Source organism: Lissotriton helveticus, chromosome 8 (assembly GCF_964261635.1).
Source record: "Lissotriton helveticus chromosome 8, aLisHel1.1, whole genome shotgun sequence".
NCBI classification, from domain to species: domain Eukaryota; kingdom Metazoa; phylum Chordata; class Amphibia; order Caudata; family Salamandridae; genus Lissotriton; species Lissotriton helveticus.
In genome coordinates, this window is record NC_136069.1 from 67,448,862 (window position 1) to 67,471,941 (window position 23,080).

Sequence of the window (23,080 nt, forward strand, 5' to 3'; positions counted from 1 at the left end):
GGTTTCATTCAGGGTACGTGGTAAGGTGTACCACAGAAAGAAACAACTGCAGAGCCCCCTGAAGTCAAGATCATAAAACTGTGGTCATTGTCAGGTTAAGGATTAATCTCAAAAGAGTAAAGATACTTCTTCAGATTATTGGATGCAGAGATATGATCAATGACCCCTCCCAGCATAAGTAAAGGACGCCGGCATGGCCAGCAGACAACAGCCAGAGCAACCAACAAGACTATGGAAGACTATGGAGAGTTAATTGGAAAACCTCCCTTGGCAGACACTCCTGTCACCCGAAATGAGCATCTGAGGTGCCTGCATAGATCTGGGGTACATTCTGTGCTCGTCCTAGACCTAAGCAAGTCCAACTCTTAGCATTAAAGTCGAATATGATGACTATGTGGAGAAGGCCGATGTTAGCCACATGTATGACAGCTTGATTAGGATCAAAGAAGACGGAAAAGTATGTGTGAGGTGGAAAACTGCCAAACCAAAATGGCCATGGACAAACGAGAGACACTGCAAGGGACAAGCACAGAAATCCAGATAAAGAAAAAGGTACAGCAGCTATCCATGTAGTAAACATCCATGGCCGATATTTCCCATAGTAAACTATTATGAAATGTATTAATAAAAGCAACACAACTTAGATCTTGCAACCAAGAAACTAAACTAGCAGTATTACATGATATCATGAAAAAATTTGAAAGATGCATTTCAGTACTTACACATAATGTTGCCCTTCACTTGACTCCCAATAAGCGTCCTCAATTAGGAAGGTATGTTGTACTTCTGGAATGAGCCAATCCTTCCCACACAGTTGTGAGAGAGACTGAAACATATTATATGTGAGTACAGACTATGTCCTGACACCACTATTATGAAATTGAGCGGTTTGGCTGCGGATGGAAAGTGAAGACCCAGAGGTGTGGCAAAATGTAGCTCTAGAAGGGCAGGCAGTAACATTAATAGAGGGACAATTAATGGAGAGTCTCTCTAACTAGGGAACAGCCTCACTAGCAAATCTGCCACATTCACCCTCATCTAAACCACAGAAATGCTGCCTTTGTTCTTGAAATAATAGCCCATAAATACAGAAACATAAATATTTCCCTACAGGTAAGTAAAATGGCTTTCCTGTAGACAGAAAAGAGGGAGGGTAAGTGAGAAGTCTTCAGGAAGATCGATTATCCACAAGAACAACCATTACCAACCGTGCTTAATTTGAGCCGGTGGTTTTCGGTGCTTGGCAGGGCACTTAAACTCCAGCACTGGCACTTATTACAGTCTGCCACTTGGTGGCGCTGTATGCCTAATTTAGGTATGATCACAATAATAGCTGTTTACTAATTCAGTTTACATTTACATTGACCAATCCTGACTCCCAAGCCATTCTCTTAGATTTGGGGCCCTGGAATACTCTGAATTGTCACACTTGTAGGAGTTTGATGGTTAGTTGTTGTATTGGCACTGTTTTGGCAGCACTGGCAGGGGCAACGGCTGGTGCAAACTGTAGTGTCCTCCTGACGAGGGCCCTGGCACTAATGTTTTTGTAAATTAAGCACTGATTATCAAAGGTATGTAACTTTTCCTTCAGATGAAGGCTTCAATCTGCAGACTCCTCACCTTTCAATCTATTCACAAGCAATTTTAGAAAGGTGGAAAGTCTGAAACGAAGGCTATACAAGGAAATCCTGTAGCACAGAATAGACAAAATCCCATCTCTTCTTATCTCGGAGTTCAAACAGTAGCATTTGGCGAAGGTGTGGCTGGACACCGACGCTGATGCTTTACGTAAGTCCACCACTGCACGCCTCGCCTCGCCTCGCCTCGCCAGGGCTGCTTTGGCAGATTTGCCTCTGGCAGAATGGACCTAGATTCCCTTGGGTGACTCCTTCTTTACTAAAGCGTAGCACATTTTTATGCACTAGAGAAACCAACAATAGAGGTTCTCTTCTGGGCACCCTTTCCCTATCTTTTGCCTGTGTAACCTATAAAGAGCTGATCTTCCGATCTGACCACACGTCTAGGGTCCAGCCTATGCACCCTCTCTTCCTCCTTCATTGAGTGAGGTGGGGGAATAAAAGGTGGGTAAAATGACAAATTAACTGAGATGAAAGGAAGACACCACCTTTGGTAGGAAATTCACCTTAGTTCAGAGTACTTAGTTGTCCTGGAAGAAACATGTAAAAGGTGGGTGAACACTTAAAGCCAGCAGCTTGCTAACAGGACAGGTCTAGATAACAGGTACCAAAAATACTGTTTCGAAGGTTAGGATCACAATTGGCAATTGGGTTTAAATCCTATAGAGAAACAATAAAAGGTGTTGGCAGAAATACATTCAGAAGCCCCTTCAAAAAGTAAACAACCACCAGGGACTTGAAAAAAGAAGGCTGATCTGGCAAACACAAAAAGGCTGATAAGGCAGCTATGTATCCTTTTACTATACCAGTGGCACACACCTGTTGAGTCAAAGATAAAGCATACTGCAGGATATTGGCTAGGCTTGCCTTCAAAGAGTCAATATTATTGCCAGGAACACCAGGAAAGAAATGTGTGCTTTCAACCATATTATACAGATTTAATTATGTTATATGAATTTGTAGAGCACTGCTAATCACCCATGAGGGTATTTAGGCGATGAGCAGGGCAGGGCAGGGGGGGGGGGATCGGGCCTGTTTCGTCTGGAAGGGCTATGTTTTGGAAGTCCTTTAGGGAGAAGGAAGTTCTAAGGTGTTTTGGGAGGTCGATCCAGCTCTTATCTATGAGGTATGAAAAGAAGCATCCTCCACTTCTGGTCTTCTTGATGCAAGGAAGGTGTGCTCTTGCCTGGAACCCTGATCGTAAGTGTCTGGTGGGTTGGTAGAAGTTGAGGCAGTGGCTGAAGTAAACTGGACTGGTGTTGTGGAGAGTTTTGTAGGCATGGGTGAGTAACTTGAACATACATCTTTCCTAGACTGGGAATCAGTGGAGATTGTTGAGGTTTGGAGAAAAGTGGTTATTTCGTGGGATGTTCAGGATGAGTCTGGCAGCCGCATTCTGGGTGTTTTGGAGAGGGCGTAGGACATGGGCTGGGATTTCGACTTAGAGTGTATTTCCGTAATTACGTATACTTGTGATAAGAGCCAGGGTGACCATTTGTCTTGTGTTTAGTGGGATCCACTTGAAAATCTTGCATAGCATTAGCAGGATGTGGAAGCATGATAAGGAGACAGCGTTGATCTGTTGTTGTGGTCACGAAGGTTGGTGGAGGAGTAGTGGTGCGTTCATTGGATCCAGTGGGCATTGTGGTTGTGGTGTTGCATTGGATGGTCGTAGGGCAAGGGTTCCTAGCTCTGGACATGGTCCAGGCATAGATGGGCACAGACGGGCTTGTTTGTGGTGCACTTTTGGCGTGTCAGTGGCACATCTGCTTCAGGGGCTGCGCTATGGCCTGCATTAAGTAGGTCCTGGCGTGGGCAGGGATTCTGTTGGCAGGAAGAACGGTGAGCAGGAAAAAAAACATTGAGAGAAAGCCCAGGTAGATGTGGTGTTACTTGGTCAAAAAGGCAGCAACTGGATCAGGCTGGAACAAGCAGGAACTGGAGGCCACTGGCAAGTGTCAAGCTATGTGTCCAGGTGCCTAATGATATAGTTGTGCTGCAGCCTTGATTAAGTAAGTCCTAGGGTGGGCAGGGCTTCTGGTAATGGGAAGAAATAGGAACAGGAAAAAAGTAAATGGTCGACGAGCTGGTAAAATAATATCAACCACTTCTGATGGAAGACAGAAGATGCACAGATAGCTCAGTTCAATCTCTATGCATGAAGATTGGGAGTCTGGAGATTGGGATGTAGAATCTGTTCTTCTAATTGGGAAAGGAGAGGAATCTGCAGGGAGAAGTATCCATGAGAAGTTGTTTTTATGTTACTTACATTAAATAGCTATGTAGATGCCAGAGCCCTTCCGCTTAGACACAGAACATTATTAAGACCCTGGCATACAGCTGTCCAGTCCATCAGGAGGTGAAGGTTAAGACCTTCACTTTCCTGAAGGATGACCATCCGATCACTGAAGGATTGCTGAGTAGGCGCCATAGTTAAAACACCAGTTTTGTAAGTTCTTTTGTTCAAAAAAACAAACTCCACAACTGTGAGTTTGTTTTTTTTGTATAAAATTATTTGGCCCTGATGCACAGAGAGCTTTTTCCTTGTTTGTCATGTTATTTAACATATTTCCTGCCCATTTCTGCCAGTTATCAAATAGCAGATATCGGCAAAAAAAATGAGTGACGGCTGATCACTGTGACCCAGCGGTCCCGTGGCAGATGGACCACAGGGCTCAGGGCTGGCTTCAGGGCGGTGTGACCGGTGCCACTGCTCCAGGCACTGACCTCTGAATTGTCATTCTTAGTTAGTGGAGTGATTTGTCTGGTTAATTACGATAATGAACAAGACGCCTCCATGCTAACTAGTTATGTGACCCCCAGCTTAAAGAAATGACTCTGATTTGCACCCACCCATTAGGTTGACAAATTCCAAAGGAATAGTGAACTCCACAACTCCTTTTGGAAAATACATGTTGAGGATTTCATCCAGGACAAACCCAGTCCAGAGACTATAGACTCAGGTTTAAGCAATCCTTCAAGGTTCACTCCCACAGCCAGGATGAAAACTCTTGAAATCCTTAAGTTCTAACAAGTCATCCTAAAAGAAGTGGCCAACAATACCCGTGGCTCCCCTTTTCATAATCTATCTAATCGAGAATTAACAGCAGTTAAGTCACTGGCTGAGGACGAACTGGTCACTATAAAGCAGGCAGACAAAGGGGGTGCAATAATCATCATGGTAACCACCGACTATGAAACGGAATGCACTCGTCAATAAGCGAATAGGACCTGCTACACGCCGATCTTCACTAATCCCAAAGAATGCCTAAGTACCACAATCCACAACAGAGGCACAAGATTGGATCAGCAAAAATGAGGCAGAGTTTCTGGTCAACAAACACCCCAGGACACCTTACTTCTATACCCACCCCAAGATACACAAGGGTCTCCATCCTCCTCCTGGATGACTGGTTGTATTGGGGATTAACTCCCTACTAGAGCCACTATCACATTTCTGTGATCACTTCCTATAACTGTTGGTTAAGAAGACTCCATCATTCTTACAGGACACCAGAGATGTCCTCAATCTCATAAAAGACACCAATGATACCAACCAAATTGACCTTTGGGTCACACTTGATGCAGAGGCACTTTATTCCAACATCCCTCAAACAGCCACACTAGTAGCGGCTGTAAATGCCCTTAGTTTTGAGGAATGGTCATTAGTAACTCCTATAAGCTTTATCATGGAGTGTGCTACCTTGGCATTAACAGAGAATTACTTCCAACTTGACAAACAATTGTACCATCAGACCCAGCGGACATCTATGGGAAGTACCTTCGCCCCCAGCTTGGCATGACTCTACATGTCATCTTTTGAGAGTGACAAGATCTTTCACGAATCCAATCACTACAAAACCAATATATATCTTTGGTGGAGGTACACTGATGACATCCTCATCTTCTAGAGAGGAGACTGGACCACATGCAATGTCTTCTTTGTTTGGATCAAAACCCTGAACCCGTATCTACACTTCTCCATCAAAATTGCTGAAGATGAGCTCCACTTCCTAGACTTCCTGATTCACTTGATTGGTGGTAGATGAAACACCATTACATACAGAAAACCCACCCAAAAGCACTTGGACACAATCTGCCGTTTGGACAGTTCTTATGGTTGCACTGCAATTGCAGCACCCTCCATGATTACAGCACACAGAGAACCCAGTTAGCCGATAATCTCATGAACTGAAACTACCCTTCACACTGTGTTAAGATGTCCAAAAACATGCAAGAAACAACAATTGGGTTGCTCTATTGGAACACCACACAAGATCACCAGATGATATCCTGACATGGGCAACTACTTACACTCCGGACTCTTACAGAGTATGCAAAATCATCAAAAAACATTAGGGTATTCTCCAAACAGGTGACCTAAACATACCTGAACCATGTTTTGCCTTCAAACATACTTCTAACTTGAAGGACATGTGGGTACACACTAGGCCACATGTGCCCTCAAAACCTAACCAAAGATCCCTTTGAGATTTACCCCTATACAGGGTCACTTCCCTTGTGGGTCATGCAGAGACTGCTCTTTAAGTGCCTTACCAAAGAGGTGAAGTTGACACCCACGTTCACCTGGAAACAGACTAAACACCCTAACTGCAAAACCAGCAATTGCATTTACACACTTACATGTCCCTGTAACAAGAGATATATAAGGATGACTACTAGTCCAATCAAGACACACATGGGTAAAGCCACAGCTAGCTGGTCGGATGACTGGTGGCCCGCCCAGTTGGGAGTAGCCCGTGTTACTACTCAATGTGTCAAAAACTTAGGGCTAAAACTAGACCATTCTTTATCTATGAAAGATCAAATTGTCGCAATGACCAGCTCATGGTACTACAGCCTGCGTCTGCTGAGCAAAATCCTCCCCTTTATGCCTACTTCCCATCGCAAAACCTTGGTCCAGGCTACGGTCATCAGCCGCCTGGACTATGGAAACACCTTGTTGGCAGGGGTAGGAGAGACCCTGCTGAGCAAACTGCAGGTGATTCAAAATACTGCAGCTAGGATGGTATTGAATCGCCCAGTGGGCACCGCATCGGCGCCTTTATTGCGCGAACTCCACTGGCTATCAGTGAGAAAAAGATCGTTCTTTAAGATCTATTACCTCACTTACACAGCACTCAAGGGAAGAGGTCCCAAATACCTCCAAAAAAGACTTACTAAACATGTACCTAACAGAAACCTTAGGTCTGGGGCAGGGGGACTCCTACAAGTACAGCGCATAAGGTTGTGTCGCTCTGGAGGAAAATCTTTCACGTATCGAGCGCCTAGGTAGTGGAATGAGCTACAAGATCCGCGGCAAAACTGATATCTACAGCACATTCAGGAAACAGCTAAAAGCCTTCCTATTCTAATCTCACTTGTCATCCCCTTCAGTCTCAGGAATATTGCTAGTCAAGCGCCGAGATGCCCCCGGGTGAGTCGAGTGCTATACAAGAATAATTAACATAACATATAACACATGTTGTAACATTGTAGCAATATACGCTGCCAAAAAATAAGCACCAAAATGTGCACACACTTTGCCACTCATAGACACAATGCATACTTGAGGCCCACCCCAGTATTAGTAGGAGTGCACTGTTTAGAAAATAACAAAATTGGATCTTTCGTCCTACACCCATATAGGTGGATTGAACGAAGATAACCTGTGGAGTGAACTGAATTGCTAAATAAACCCACTCACTTTCCTGCATTCCCTTGGTACTGCCACTAACTACTCTTGTGGCTACGGCATGATGCCACATTTATTATTCATCATCTTCAACTCTTTGAAAAAACACTCCAGGGAGCCCTTTGGCACTACACATATTCAGTATCTTAACCTTTCCAATATGGCGCCCACTAATTTGATACGAAGTGCTGCCTGAGCGTTTGCGATCTGTTCCAGCAACCATCTACCACGTGATCATTTATGGACCCATGTACAGCTTGCTGGGCACCGCACCAACGACGCCACCATTCGCTCCCGGCTTCACCAGACTCCGGGAGTTTTGATTCCACAACCCCCCACATATTAGGCTGTGTTTGATAGTCATACCAAAACCATCCTGTGACACACTATCAAGATGGCTGCCCCCACCCAAGAGCGCTCTAGATGGTCTTACGTCAACAATCTACACCTGCTCAACATTAAGAAGACGTATATATTCCTCAGCATTCCGACAGCCACCTCTACCGAATCGGCAGAGTATGGGTAGGTTGTCTGGATCGGCTGTGACCACAAAGCTGTGAGTACCCATCTACTGTTAAAGCCTGTTAACATTAATCCATGCCAGGGGCGTCCCCTCCTTAATATTACTATCACCTGTTAGTTTGTATTTTCAGCATGTTTAATTAAGTGCTTACTCCATCCTCATTCGAGGAGGCACATGAACCACTCTAATTGGGCAAGTTATATGCTCTCCTTGCATAATGGATGAAACTTGTCTTAACTTCCAATTGTGTCACGTGTTTTGATTGTGTTTGTATATTTCACAGTGCTAGCCGCACTACCGCCCCAGCAGCAGGCTGTAAACTCCTCGCATGCTACACCAATAAGAGATTTAGGGGCATATTTACAGGGGCTTATTGCCACAGGAACGTCACATTTAGTGACGTTCCTGTGGCAGTTACCTTTATTTAACAGGTGGCGATAAGCCACTTAATGTGGCTTAACGCCACCTTGTAAATAAGGACCCCTTTCTCGCTATACTTAGTGTGATAGGGGCGGGCAATGAGTGTTGCAGTGAGCATATGTCCACAACACTCATTGGTTTTAATGCTGCCTCCTATTTACAAGGGAGGCGTAAGTATGAGGCAGCGCCAAAATTAAGACCAGGGAAGACTTTTTGTTTTTGCTGTTTCTATATGTGCTGCATTGTGCAGCACACATAGAAACAGCAAACTGATGATTTACAACTTCTTTGTGTGCTACACAATGCAGCACACATAGGTGTTTCAAATCACCATAAGTGATTTTTTATGTGCAAGAAGGGACACCTTCCTGCACATAAACATTAATTCCCTTAATGCAGACACCCTTGCACTGTGGTGCAAGGGTGCCGGCGTTGGCACTAGGCAGCTGCGTCTAGCACCAGTGCAAGAGAAAAAGGAAGGAAGCGCCATACCATTGTAAATTTGGCACATCCCTGCATTTTCAGAGTGGCGGAAGGTGGTGTTAGCAATTTTTGCTTAACGCCTCCCTCCGCCAATCCCTTGTAAATATGCCCCCATGTCTTTAGCAGTGATTTTATCTATTTATGTTTTGTACCTTTGTTTCATTTTATTCTAGGTCGGTTCTATTATATAGCATTGCATCAAGGTACACCACAATTAGGTTTACTGTGGTTGGAATACCCTAGACAAGAATTGGATTCCATCCATTGTGTAGATTAGTTTCCTACTGGTCCTGATGAATTGCCACCTGAACGCTTTAGACTATATGGCAAGAAACATGCAGACCTCAATTTGTAGCTACCATAGATCATTGTAGTGGTAGCCACAACTTTTAACCAGACAAGTAGACTCATGTATTAAAGTACATTTTAGGAGCTCGCCCTTGTCTATTTTAAACATCACTGCATTTTTATATACTCAATCACTTCACCAATCTACATTCACTAGCACTACACGTCACCTCACTTCGCATACAGCATCTGGGACTAAGAGATCTCTGTTAAAGAGCCCCTTTGCGGGTGCCTGTTGGGCATTGCAGTGCCGGCCCGACAAGGAGCAGTGCCCCATGATGAAGCATGACACCCATACCAGTGTATGAGGGTTTGAGTTTCATAAGGAAATTGTGTCCCTCCACTTGGAAATTGACCAACCTTTTTGACTCTTTTCTTTCTCTCCCCTCATATTTTTTAACCGACGAGCATGCTAATTTTGAGAAAACTCATATTTTTTGGGGGTGTGTATGCTGGAACTTCAAGCACCCCTGGTCCCCCTCTTTTGTGATAAACTGACCTCTGCCCGAGTTTCAAATATATTTTGGTTTTAAAGACCACCTGCTGCAGAGTTCCCTGCCTTCAGGAATCTTAAGGCAACCGTAAAAATGTCAAGATAACTCTGGTGATCAGTCTTCTTGCTGGAGAAAGATCGTCGTTATGTATGACGTTTTGACGCATCACAAAGCAGAGCCGTGTATCATGCAAATCACAAAAGTGCAATTATTGAGGGTTACTGCTTTCGTAGAGAGATGCTCTACTTACCTGGGTTTTATGACGGAACAACGCTGTGAAATAGTCATCGTTTTTTACCCCGCATTTTTTTAGATTGCATATGCGCTTAAAACGTATGCCTTTACCACGCATTGTTTATATATATACCTATATATATATAAACAATATATTTGTGGGGTAGACCCCCCACACCCGCAAACGTAACCTTAAATACGTGATAAACGCATATGTTCTGAAAGCATATGCGTTCTAAACATACGTGGTAAAACATGCATGTTAAAGGTACAATGTGGTAAAAACCATGTTGTAAAGACTGTTTCCCAGTTACTTGCAGTATATAAATTACAATCCTAATATATCACCGTGAGCTATGAACTTTCAAAGAGCTGCATGCAAACTGCAAGGTATGGGCAGGGCCACTGGAATTATGCGTAGAGGAGGGCCAAATTATGGGGCACGGTTGAGTAAATTATGTGGCAAGCAAAGGCAAATTATGCGGCATAATGCAGCACATATTTCTAAGGTATTCATCATTTTGGCATTTTTACACTTCTTAATAATGTCTGGGTATTGGATGCACCTCATTAGTACTGGTTTGACACAAAGGATAGCAATAAGCAATAGAAAGGTGACCACTGTACCTTTGCAAAGGGCCTTCCACTGCATGGCAATAAGTGTTGCTGTGTTTTTAGTAATTTTTTTACCGTTTGAGCTACAAACAATTTTTTTTGTTAAAATCTGCAGATTATGCAGTAGATGAGGAACTATGTGGCAAACGAAGCAAATCTAAAATAATAAAAAAAAACGCTTCAGTCACACAATCACATAATTCTAGTGGCCCTGGGTGTAGTTTAGAGCATTATGATCTTTTCTCGTTTCTTTCATTATCATAATTTTGCTAAAAAAAATTGTTCAATTGGGTAATAATTTTCTTATTAGTAAAGCCAACCCCCAAACACAGTGTACGTTTTAAATCCTGAGTATGTTCTCTTCCAGACCAAGTACTCTTAATCTATACTGCCTACCAGTATGGATGACATGTGATGCCTGCATTTTGTAGTCCTTTGTCCTGTGTAACATTTCCTATGCACTGATTTACACACGTATGAATCATTGTCTGTGCGTGTGTGTGTGTGTAGATATGAAGGGCTCTGACACCCTACACTGGTATGAGTAGAGCTATAAAACAAATAAAATGCATGTGAGAGAGATTGGTTATGGAGACTTGAGGGCTGTGCATGTTTGCTTGGCAATCATGAGCTCTCTGTCAATCTGCTGAAGCAGAGATAGCGCCAAGACGCCTCGGGTATTCATGCGCTCTAGAAATAATTGTAACATAGTGCTGCAGGAGTGACAGCTGTCTTTGAGTGTGGGAGTAATGTGCGGGCAGAGGGTGAAGACTCAGGCCCACCGAGTCCACCGTCGGCCAGTGAGTCTCTACCCTCGTGCATACCCTTGTGCGATTTCAAACTCAATCTATACTTGAGCATTTCTGTGAAACTGATAAAAGCCATCTCCAATTTAAATACATGCATCACTATGTGCAACACAACACTTGAATATAACATCACTCCTAGTCGATCATTGTCTTCTATCATGGATGAAATGACGTTTAGCCATCCTCTCTACTCCTAGCATGATATATTTTATGAGAACATCCCTAACATCTTGAATCCCATTATCAATGAATATGACCAAAAAGCCCCTTCACTAGGCCTGAAAACCAAGTCATAGAGGCTGCTTCCAAAGGTAACATTAGCGCCAAGCTTCCTTACTTCAACACATCCTGTGATCCTGAGCATTTTACTTCTTCCTGTGCTCAATTCTTCTCTCTTTCAAAGTTGTGTTTCTACAAAGATCGCTGTGAAAGGAACATGAACCCACTGAGTTACCGCAAAAAATTCTGAAGCCGGAGAGTATATACATGAATCACCGTTTTCACTCCTTAGGTATTCATCTATCGCCAGGTAACATCCCAGATTCCCACCTGGCTCAAACACAGGCGTCTGACAAGCTTCTCCAAACATGTCTGGACGTTTTCTAAGCTTGAGATGCATCCCAGAAAACATAAAACAGTATGAAAACAAGTGAATGACTAGCTGAATAGCATAGGTGACTAGTGTTCATTATGTTCAGTGGCGGCTGCCACAAAACTCCAGTGTGGGGTGGGGCGGAAAGGGAGATATAATTAAAAAAAAGAACTGTCCTGCGGCAATCACATCCGTGCTCCTCTTCAATCCGTGCTCCTCTTCATTCCTGTGACACCAGCAAAGGTTCCCTCCCAATCCAGACTCTGCTCTCATAGCATGGGAGAAGCATCAGGATTGGTCTGAGCAGTCTTGTTTGCCGCTCAAACAGTGCCTTAGTGTCTGTGGCGTTTCTCCAACGCGGCTGTGCAACACGGCCAGGTGGAAAACCAAAGTGTGCACGTCTGTTTGGCCGGCCTAAGACGGCCAGCGAAAGCGCCATGCACACTTTACAGTGCCCACTACCCTCTCCTCCCTGCCATGCCTGGACCCATCCCTCTCAAGACTCAAAATATAATAGTGTATTATCATTTTATTTTACGCTGACTGAGTGGGGAGACGCTCCTCCGCCATTTCGGAAGAGCCGCTCCTGCCTATGTTCATGGGCTGACCGCGTCCTAACATTCTCTGAGCCGGTGACCTGCAGTCACACAGAGCATGAACACTGCTTACCTTGGAGCGGCCGCACCCATGTCTGTGCTGTTTGATGGGATTGGAACCTCTGAACAGCAGGGTGCACAAAGATCTCCGTAGCAGGCGCATTAACATGCTTCTTCTAACTTACTGTCCTTCCAACCCACAATGCCTTTCAGACACACCTGTGTGTCTCTGTGAGGTCAACAGTCTCTTTGAATAGGGCTATCTTCGCTGACTCAAGACCCTCATATCGTGGACGATGGGTGGGGGGGGGGGCATGTCATTCTCCTATAGACTGGAAGGTACTGATGTCAGTATAGTGCTTGTACTAGGTCGACGCCCCAGGACGTGGCCAGGACTCCTATTCAGAGTCCAGTATGTTGAACAGAACAGATTAAAGCGCTGCAGCCTGAACTATTGTTGTATTTTATAGCATCCCAGAAAACCCAGCCACAAAAATTAAGTTATCATAGACATTCAAAAATGACATACCAGTTCGATACAACTTGTCAAAATAGGAAAAAAATCTCGTGAAAGCAAAGTACAACTAAGGGTGAAGCACAACTTAATTAATATTCTAGTTAATATTTAAATAAAGCTAAGAAGAGGCTTTACAGCTTAGACTAGTATGAATAGTTTGACCTTTTGCAGTAATTTAAATAGCTGATATCTGTGCTGGTAGAACATTATCTGTCTGGTGTTAGCCTCTTTGCATCTCGAATGAGGTTCACAATGTACAGTTACGGGTGCGCATGCGCCGTTGTTCACAGTGATCCAATTGAAGCTGACTCTTGAGTACTTACAGGCCGTATGCTGAGCTCACTGCGAGGCTAGTGATTTGCTGCGGCGGCTCACCATCAACCCACACCAACTGGACCACGAGTTCCGCCTGGTACCCAGGGGGCATCCGCACCGGCCGCGATTTAACACTGCAAGGAAAAGAAAAGCATGTGTGATCAGGCGGCGCGCCAATGACTAGGTCCATTGAAAGTATTGTGAGGTGCTGGGTCAAGTGTGGCCCTACACCACACGCTCAAGCATTGCTCTTTGTCAAGAAGGACATTCGCGAATCCTAAGCCGTTATTTCACACAGAACCTCGAAGCTTCTGTACAGTAATAAACAAAAGCATCTCTGATCCAGTGGTGCCCTTCAAAGGTCAGTGAAGGGTTGATCCATGCCAGACTTTCAGGATTGCATTTGACTATGTAAACAATTACAATATAGGTTCATTGAATACAAATGTATCAAATGTGGCCATCTTTGAAAATCGACACGGATCCATATAAGATACATTTACTTTACATTTAATGTACATGGTGGATGGGTATCTTAAAGACATACTATGGATCCAGCTTTTCGTAACTTACAACCAGATACTGCCACTCCAACCACACACTTGTTGCATTTGGAAAGAACATGTGAATAAAGTTAGGCCATGTGTGGAGAACCCCTACATTCTTACACCGTGAAAAGACACCTTAGTAACACGCCGTGTGGATGGGTCAGAGATAGTGTTGATCCTCAGTTTCCTCAGGCAAAGTATCCCTGAGATAAGGCACCACAAAACATATCAAAAGACGGACAATTTAGTAAAGAAAGACTCAATAAGTGGACTCTAGAGTAGAAATAGCATATTTAAGAAGATTTATCATAAGAATTACAAAAGATACATTACAGAAAAATACATGTTCAGATGCATAAAATCATTGCCATGAAGTCTCTTTACAATAGGGCATCACAGAGTTGTGGGCCAAAACGAAAACTATTCCAAATCTCAAGTGAGCAGCAACGACCAATAGGAGATTGGGCAGCATGCCTAGTAGCAACGGAAAGTAATCCCAAAAATTCTGAGTCACCCACCTAAATTAAGAGTTTATATAAGGTGTTCTTGCATGTAAAAGTACTAAAACTACAACTTCATCATGGTGTGGGCAAAGGAGTTACAATACCAGCGAATGAGAACCCGGTTTTATTAGATGTCCAATTGCTTTACTTCTAAAAACTATCCCACTACATGAATATTGATTCTGCTCCCTCTATGCTAATGCAAGAAGGACAATTGATGGACAGAATGCAGAACAATGTCATACATTCACCCCAGTACAGAGATCTGGGCCGAAATCCATCGTTTTGCTTGCTCTCCATGCCATTCCAGTTTGAACCCAGCTATATGCAAATCAGTCTTGACCCTGCCCCCAATGGTAACAGTCCAGCCAGAACAGCCACGCCAGGTCCTTCCGAGACTGATAACAAGCATCCTAGGACCAGTTTCAGGGTTTCACCCCTCATCAGTCACGATAGCTTGACGCCAGTGGTATGGAGAGCATGGGACCCATGTCTGGGCATATCCGTCCCACTCGGGTGACAAATGCAAAAAGAACAATTTATGTGCAGAATGCAGAACAATGTCATACATTCACCCCAGTACAGACATTCTGGGCCTAAATCCATCCTTTTTTAGCTCTCCGTGCCATTCCCGTTTGAACCCAGCCATATGTAATACAGTCTTGACCCTGCGCCCAATGGGAACAGTCCAGCCTAAACTGCCAAGCCAGGTCCTCCCTATGTTGGCAGGGTATGCCCAGATGTGGGTCCCTTACTCACTATGCCACTGGATTCAAGCTTCCCTGGCTGATGATGGGTATTACCCCAAAATTGGTCCCAGGATGCTTGTTTCCAGTTCAGGGAAGACCTGGCTTGGCAGTTCGGGCTGGACTGTTCCCATGAGGAACAGGGTCAAGACTGATTTGTATATAGCTGGGTCTGAACTGAGGTAGTGAAGTGAGCTAAAGAACAATGATGGATTCAACCCAAATCTGTGACTGGGGGTGAGTGTTTAAAAAGTTTCAGAGCTCCGTCCATCATCTCCTTGTGTTTGCTTTGCTCATCCTAAGTTGGCAGGGTATGCCCAGACATGGGTCCCTTACTCACTATGACACTGGATTCAAGCTAGCCTGGCTGATGAGAGGTGTTACCCCGAAACTGTTCCCAGGATGCTTGTTCCAGTTCAGGGAAGACCTGGCTTGGCAGTTCGGCTGCAGGGTCAAGACTGAGTTGCATATAGCTGGGTCTGAACTGAGGTGGTGAAGTGAGCTAAAGAACAATTATGGATTCAACCCAGATCTGTGACTGGGGGTGAGTGTTTGAAAAGTTTCAGAGCTCCGTCGTTTGCTTTGTTCACCCTAAATTGGCAGGGTATGACCAAATATGGGTATTTTGCTCACTTCGCCACTGGATTCAAGCTAGCCTGGCTCATGGGAGGTGTTACCCCAAAACCGGTCCCAGGATGCTTGTTTATGGATCAGGGAAGACCTGGCTTGACAGTTCGGGCTGTACTGTTCCCATGAGACACATGGTCAAGACTGATTTGCATATAGCTGGGCCTGAACTGAGGTGGTGAAGTGAGCTAACGAACGATGATGGATTCAACCCAGGTCTGTGACTGGGGGTGAGTGTCTGAAAAGTTTCATCGCTCTGTCCATCATCTCCTTGTATTGGCTTAGTTCGCCCTAAGTTGACAGGGTATGCCCAGGCGTGGGTCCCTAGCTCACTTTGCCACTGGATTCAAGCTAGCTTGGCTGATAGGGGGTGTTTCCCCGAAACCGGTCCCAGGATGCTTGTTTATGGTTCAGTGAAGACCTGGCTTAGCAGTTCTGGCTGGACTGTTTCCTGGACATGGTCAAGACTGATTTGCATATAAGTGGGTCTGAACTGTTGTGGCAAAGTGAGCTAAAGAACTATGATGGATTTAACCCAGATCTGTGACTGGGGGGGAGTGTCTGAAAAGTTTCAGCGCTCCATCCATCATCTCTTTGTGTTTGCTTTGGTTGCCCTAAGTTGGAAGGGTATGCCCAGACATAGGTCTCTTGCTCACTTTACCACTGGATTCAAACTAGCCTGGCTGATGAGGGGTGTTACCCCAAAACCAGTCCCAGAATGATTGTTTCCGGTTCAGGAAAGACCTGGCTTGGGAGTTCGGGCTGGACGGTTATCATGAGGCACAGGGTCAAGACTGATTTTCATATTGCTGGGTCTGAACTTAGGTGGCAAAGTGAGCTAAAGAATGATGATGGAATCAACCCAGGTCTGTGATTGGGGGTGTGTGTCTGATAAGTTTCAGCGCTCCGTCCATCATCTCTTTGTGTTTGCTTTGTTTGCCTTAAGTTGGGAGGGTATGCCCAGATGTGGATCCCTTGCTCACTTTGCACTGGATTTAAGCTAGCGTGGCTGATGAGAGGTGTTACCCCAAAACTGGTCCCAGGATACTTGTTTCCGGTTCAGGGAAGACCTGGCCTGGCAGTTCAGGCTAAACTGTTCCCATGAGGCAGAGGGTCAAGACTGATTTTCATATAGCTGTGTCTGAACTGAGGTGGTGAAGTGAGCTAAAGAACAATGATGGATTCAACCCAAAACTGTGAATTGGGGTGAGTTTCTGAAATGTTTTAGCTCTACGTCCATCATCTCCTTGTGTTTGCTTTGTTCACCCTACATTGGCAGGGTATGCCCAGACGTGGGTCACTTGCTCACTTTGCCACTGGATTCAAGCTAGCCTGGCTGATGAGGAGTGTGACCCCAAAACTGGTCCCAAGATGCTTGTTTCTGGTTCAGGGTAGACCTGGCTTGGCAATTCAGACTGGACTGTTCCCATGAGGCACAGGGTCAAGACTGATTTGCATATCGCTGTGTCTGAACTGAGGTGGCGAAGTGAGCTAAAGAACGATGATGGATTCAACCCAGATCTGTGACTGGGGGTGAGTGAAAACTGTCAGCGGTCCGTCCATCATCTCCTTGTGTTTGCTCTGCACTCTATGCTAATGTCATTCGGAGATGCAGGACAAACTAGTTATAAAAGCAACAGTGAAGTTTTGTACATGAATACATAACAGTAAGCTAGCAGAAGGGCCTTGGGAAACTGCAACATTATGGTGTCAATGTTGGAAAGTTTTCTTCAGGAACGTCAACTGGAATAAACACACATTTCTTTGCTTGGCTGTGTGCTGCAGAAATAATAAACAGTGAATGTACAGAGGAAACCATCCTTTTTGAATAATATGGGGTTGTGGTCTAACTGAGGCTTAGTTAGTATACCCCAGAAGGTACTTTAACAAGTCACTACAAATGTGTTTTAAATGTTATGGCATCATATGAGTATAGACATGTAAATGTGAAAATAAATCCACATTTTGAACGTTAATCGCAGTTTCTATAAAATAAAATACAAATTCTCACGCATACCATAAGACAACCCTGGTTTAGAGCTGAGCGACTTGTGCCAGTTCATGTCCTTCTCCATTGGGACTTGGATACAACCAGGGCCATGCACTATAGCTGCAGACGGATGAAGGTGTCCTTCTCCATTGGGACTTGGATACAATGAGGACCACGCACTATAGCTGCAGACGGATGAAGGTGTCCTTCTCCATTGGGACTTGGATACAATGAGGACCACAAACAATAGCTGCAGATGTTGAAGGTGTCCTTCTCCATTGGGACTTGGATAGAAAGAGGACCATGCACTATAGCTGAAGACGGAGAAAGGTGTCCTTCTCCATTGGGACTTGGATACAACCAGGACCATGCACTATAGCTGCAGACGGATGAAGGTGTCCTTTTCCATTGGGACTTGGATGCAACCAGGACCATGCACTATAGCTGCAGACGGATGAAGGTGTCCTTCTCCACTGGGACTTAGATACACCGTGGACCACGCACTATAGCTGCAGACGGATGAAGGGGGCCTTCTCCACTGGGACTTGGATACAATGTGGACCACGCACTATTGCTGCAGACGGATGAAGGGGTCCTTCTCTATTGGGACTTGGATACAACCAGGACCATGCACTACAGCTGCAGACGGATGAAGGTGGAGTAAAGCCGATGTGTAGACCTCCCCTCGGGGTCCAGGAGGCCTGACGTCAGCAAACTCAGCTTCTCACTTAAGCAACTTGCAATATTCCACCAATTATGGGAAGGAAAATAAGGAACATGAAAACCAGTATATACCCAAAGTGCTGAAACTCGAGCCAGCTATCCGTGAAATTAACAGCCTATACTACAGGAAAAAGTTCACATCTCTATGCGTTGTTCTTTTAATGTGTGCTGAAAATGCTTTGACTTCTTTCCAAAAACCTCTTTTTTCCAGGAAGCACAACACGCAAACATCTGAAATGTTTACCTACAACAAGATCAAATTAGATGCAGGCAGAGAAAAGCCGAGCAGGCTGAGAAGAATAAAGATAATTATGAATGCACAAAAACAAGCGCAAACATGGCACTCGACACAGCTGCAATTACCATGAAATTACAGCCTACCAGGCCTGCAAAGACGGCAGCCCTTGGAACACCACGCGGCGCGGTACCCAGAGCAGGATCCTGGGTCCTCCCAGGCGGCATGTTTGTACAGAAGTCTTCTGCTTCAGTGCCTTCTTCTGCTAAACTTTGACAGGCCACAGGTACAGAGCTGCAGGCGCCTTCTGCACTATTGTCAGGGAAACAAAGCAAGCAAAATGCCACAAATTTGCTACATGGATTTGCCCTCTACATCTCAGAAGGGTGTATTGCAAACTGCCCAAGTTCAATATCAAAGATGAAAGTGAGTGATAGTAGGAGGGATCTAATGCTTCTGTCTGTAGGGGTGCACAGATGTGGGAGTGGTGAGAGAGCAGTGAGAAGACCTGAAGTAGAGGGGATAGAGCAGGCAAATCCTTTCCCATGAGCTTGCATGATCCCCAATCATGGCTCCTCGACTCGGTCACCCCTGCCGAATGTGGGGTCAAAACCTGCTTCAACCTTGGTCAGTAATGGGTCTCCAGTGGTACCAACCATCATTTCCAATGACCTGGATGGATCACTGATCCTAGCACACCAGCCGGCCATGAAATATGTGCACACAGTGCACGTATGACAATAGACTACTGGTCACCTGAGGACCTCAATTATGGTTGGCTGCCACATTATGCGCAAAGCTGGAGTACAGCGGTCTCCACCATACACTGACAGACTGCTTTAGATGGGCTATGAAAACAAGAGACAGTTTGAAGGTATCCAAACTTTTTAGAAGAATGTTTCCCCTTCAATGCCCATCTGCTGCTAAGAGAGGGACAACAACAGGGAGAGAATGAGATGGAGAGGTAGAGATAAAGAACTAGAGAGAGTAAGAGAAAACTAGCCACAGAACCACGGATAGGGTACTAGAGAAAGAACAAGATGAGCGAGCTAGAGGGAGAGCTACACAGAGGAATAAATATATATATATATATATATATATATATATATATATATATATATTACCTTTGAAAAAGTTTGTGATGTACGAAACGCGTCAGGATTACCGAGAGCCAACGTGAATTCCAATAAAAACAGTCTGAGAACCAAGTGAAGTGCGACTCCAATTCTTCAGGTGCTGGAGAGGTGGTTACTATTTAAGCGGCATGGTCCTGCCGCAGGAGTGACGCACAATCAGTGAGAGCGCCGAACTTCTCCGACAAGGACTGCTGGTGTTTGCTCGTGAAAACGGAACAAAGGGGAAGAGGCTGCCACAGAAGACTGCCTCCGGTATGATTCCTGTGCTAGCCTTGAAAGTGGGCTACTACAGGGCACGAAGGTTCAAGTAACAGACACACGAAATGAATTCACTCACCACCCACTGAAGGGGTTTGACATAGCCTGTTCAGGAGTACTACAGAATCCAGCATGCCAAGACCTCAACCCCGCCCACCAGAGGGAGTATCCATCAGAGGATAACAGCACATCTACAATAGGCAATTGCTGTAGGAAACTGTTCAGGAACAAAGTGTGCGGCTTACCTTTGAAAAAGTTTGTAATGAACGAAACGCCTCAGGATTGCCGAGAGCCAACGTGTATTCCAATAAAAACAGTCTGAGAACCAAGTGAAGTGCGACTCCAATTCTTGAGGTGCCGGAGAGGTGGCTAATATATATATATATAAATAAATGCAGACTCCGTTGCTGGTGTGCGGCTGATTTCTTCTATATGGAGGATGTTTTGGTGATATATTTCGGCGTGGTTCTGCCGCAGCGACGCACCTCCAGATAGAGCGCCGTTGCCTTCCCGCATTGAACCCAGGTGTGGATTTCGTGGTAGCGGAGAGGGAAGGCTGGTGAGCGCCAAAGACTGTCTTTGGTATGGACCCCGAGTCAGCCTCGAAAATGGGCTGCGCGGGGCGCAACGGACTTTACATTTGAAGTAACCGGATTTAAATAAACTTCAAAGATGTTACCCAATGGAGGGTTGAAAAATTATGAAAAATGCGAACCACTAAGACCATAATACATAGCGCGCCAAGAGAGAGGCGGGGACAAAACTTTAAATACAAGCACAAGCAATGTGGTTCCACAGAAATCTGAAGTGACGGCATACCTTTGAGAAAGTTCGAGTGTGAACGAAACATGTCAGGTGGACCGCCGGTTTAAATAAATAAATGCAGACTCCGTTGCTGGTGTGCGGCTGATTTCTTCTATATGGAGGATGTTTTGGTGATATATTTCGGCGTGGTTCTGCCGCAGCGACGCACCTCCAGATAGAGCGCCGTTGCCTTCCCGCATTGAACCCAGGTGTGGATTTCGTGGTAGCGGAGAGGGAAGGCTGGTGAGCGCCAAAGACTGTCTTTGGTATGGACCCCGAGTCAGCCTCGAAAATGGGCTGCGCGGGGCGCAACGGACTTTACATTTGAAGTAACCGGATTTAAATAAACTTCAAAGATGTTACCCAATGGAGGGTTGAAAAATTAGGAAAAATGCGAACCACTAAGACCATAATACTGTTATATAGCTCCTATATATCCTTATATCGTGTTAAGTTAGCATAGGTACATTTGAGATTTAAACGCCATTTTTCCTTTCTTGCAACTTCTGCACACGACCCTTAATTGTTGACTTAGCTTTCAACCTAGTTGTTTGCCGTGGTGTATGTGAGAATAATATGTTATTGCTCTGATATCAGTTTTGTTTAATAAACCATGTCTGCACGGAGAGTGCTGAAGTTTCAGGAGCAACACGATATGGAATTGTTATGAGGTCTGATCTCCACGCCTTCATAGTCATAACACAAGTGCAGCCTTTGCCAACTTGGGCTTGAGGCGGGATTGATATTGCTTTGCACGAGAATTGTTAACACACTTGATGCGGTGCACATGCAGAGAGAGCTGGTGTATGCTGATGTGATTCCTTCATGCTAGGACACTAAGGTATGGGCCCGCCCTAAAACAACCCAAAGAGACCTTCTTAGCTAATAATATAATATATGTGTTAGGGAGGGTGAGAGATAAGTGTTGTTAACTCTTATTCATTACAGCATGTTAACATGCTGTCACCATTCGCTTTTTATGTCTTAGTAACTATGCTGATAATTTTGCTACTGATAATAAGTATACTTGTATTATCTAAGATACTGCGCCTGAGAAGACGGCATTAGTAAATAAACATTTCAAATGCACATGTGTCTTCTTTACTCCATGTTCTGGTTTGTAATGATAATATAACGAAAGAGTGTTCATGAGTCCCACGTACCCTGAGGTACTGTAAGTTCATGTTCTGGTTTGTCTAAACATTGGGAGTTTGATATGTCCAATGAGACACTGTAGCTAGCTCGGTAAGGGGTGAGTTGGTTGCTAAGGTAAGTTTTGGGACACCCTAATTTGCCGAGGTTCCACTCCTCTGTGCACAGTTCTGTGTGAGTACAGAAACCCTGCAACATGGCGCCCAACGTTTTCGGTGGTCTTATATCATGACACTCGAGTAGTTTATCGTTCATGCCTTAACCCCTTCACATCCGTTTCCGGAAAACGGGGTGTCGGTGAAACCTACCTATTTTTTTGAAATAGGTCTTTATTCAAGCTTGATTCTTTCTCAAACGGTTTCTTTGAATTACTACCCAGTTGTGCTACAAAGTATTCTTTGTGTGTTCTTGTTTCCAGTGTTGTCATGGCGGCGGTGGCTATTGCGCAGCATAGTCGCGTAGCGGTACGCAACCATCTTCAGACGTACCAAGTCCCAGTAGATGGGATGGCTGTGATTTTCGTGGTATGTGCAGATCCGGCGTTTCCTTACGAGTTGTTTTACTCTTGGGTTACGTTTCCGGCTGTGGACGCTAATTCTGGTTTGTTCCACTCCTACACTGCCTCGGATGTCCCGGCTGAATATACGCCGTACTGGGCATTGGAAATACCTATTGATCATTGGCAGCATCGAGTTTGGTTTGATGGCGCCCTCCCCCACTCTTTGTCCGCTGCGAGGTTAGGTCCACTCTCAATTCCAGGTACAAATTGTCCTGCGTTGGGTGGCTTTACCCCGCACCCGAATCACGGGGCTTGTACCCTGGCAGAAATTCGCAGGCTACATGTTGTTTCCATTTCCGTGATTCGTGCTTTAGTGCAATACATCGGTCGACATCTTCCTGGTGGTCCCCAGGGGGGTGCGGCCGCTCCCATGGAACGAGGCGGAATGCGTCTCAATCCAGTGATGGTTAATTCGGTTTTTGGTGCGCGTCCAGTTGACAACGATGACTTCCCATTCTGGTTAGCAGAGAAGTTTGATCAACTGGAGGCGGTTTTTCCGAATTCTACTCCTGCTGATAAAC

The 23,080-nt window shown here is 44.9% G+C and overlaps 1 protein-coding gene across 1 annotated transcript in view; it reads right to left on the reverse strand.

Moving 5' to 3' along the window:
* The window catches only part of STXBP5L (syntaxin binding protein 5L), a 1,741,945-nt gene that overhangs the window by 472,497 nt on the left and 1,246,368 nt on the right, over positions 1-23,080 (reverse strand). The window contains exon 17 of the mRNA XM_078656640.1: positions 13,287-13,412. Coding sequence (XP_078512766.1) covers positions 13,287-13,412 — 126 coding nt within the window. The remainder of the gene's footprint in view (positions 1-13,286; positions 13,413-23,080) is intronic.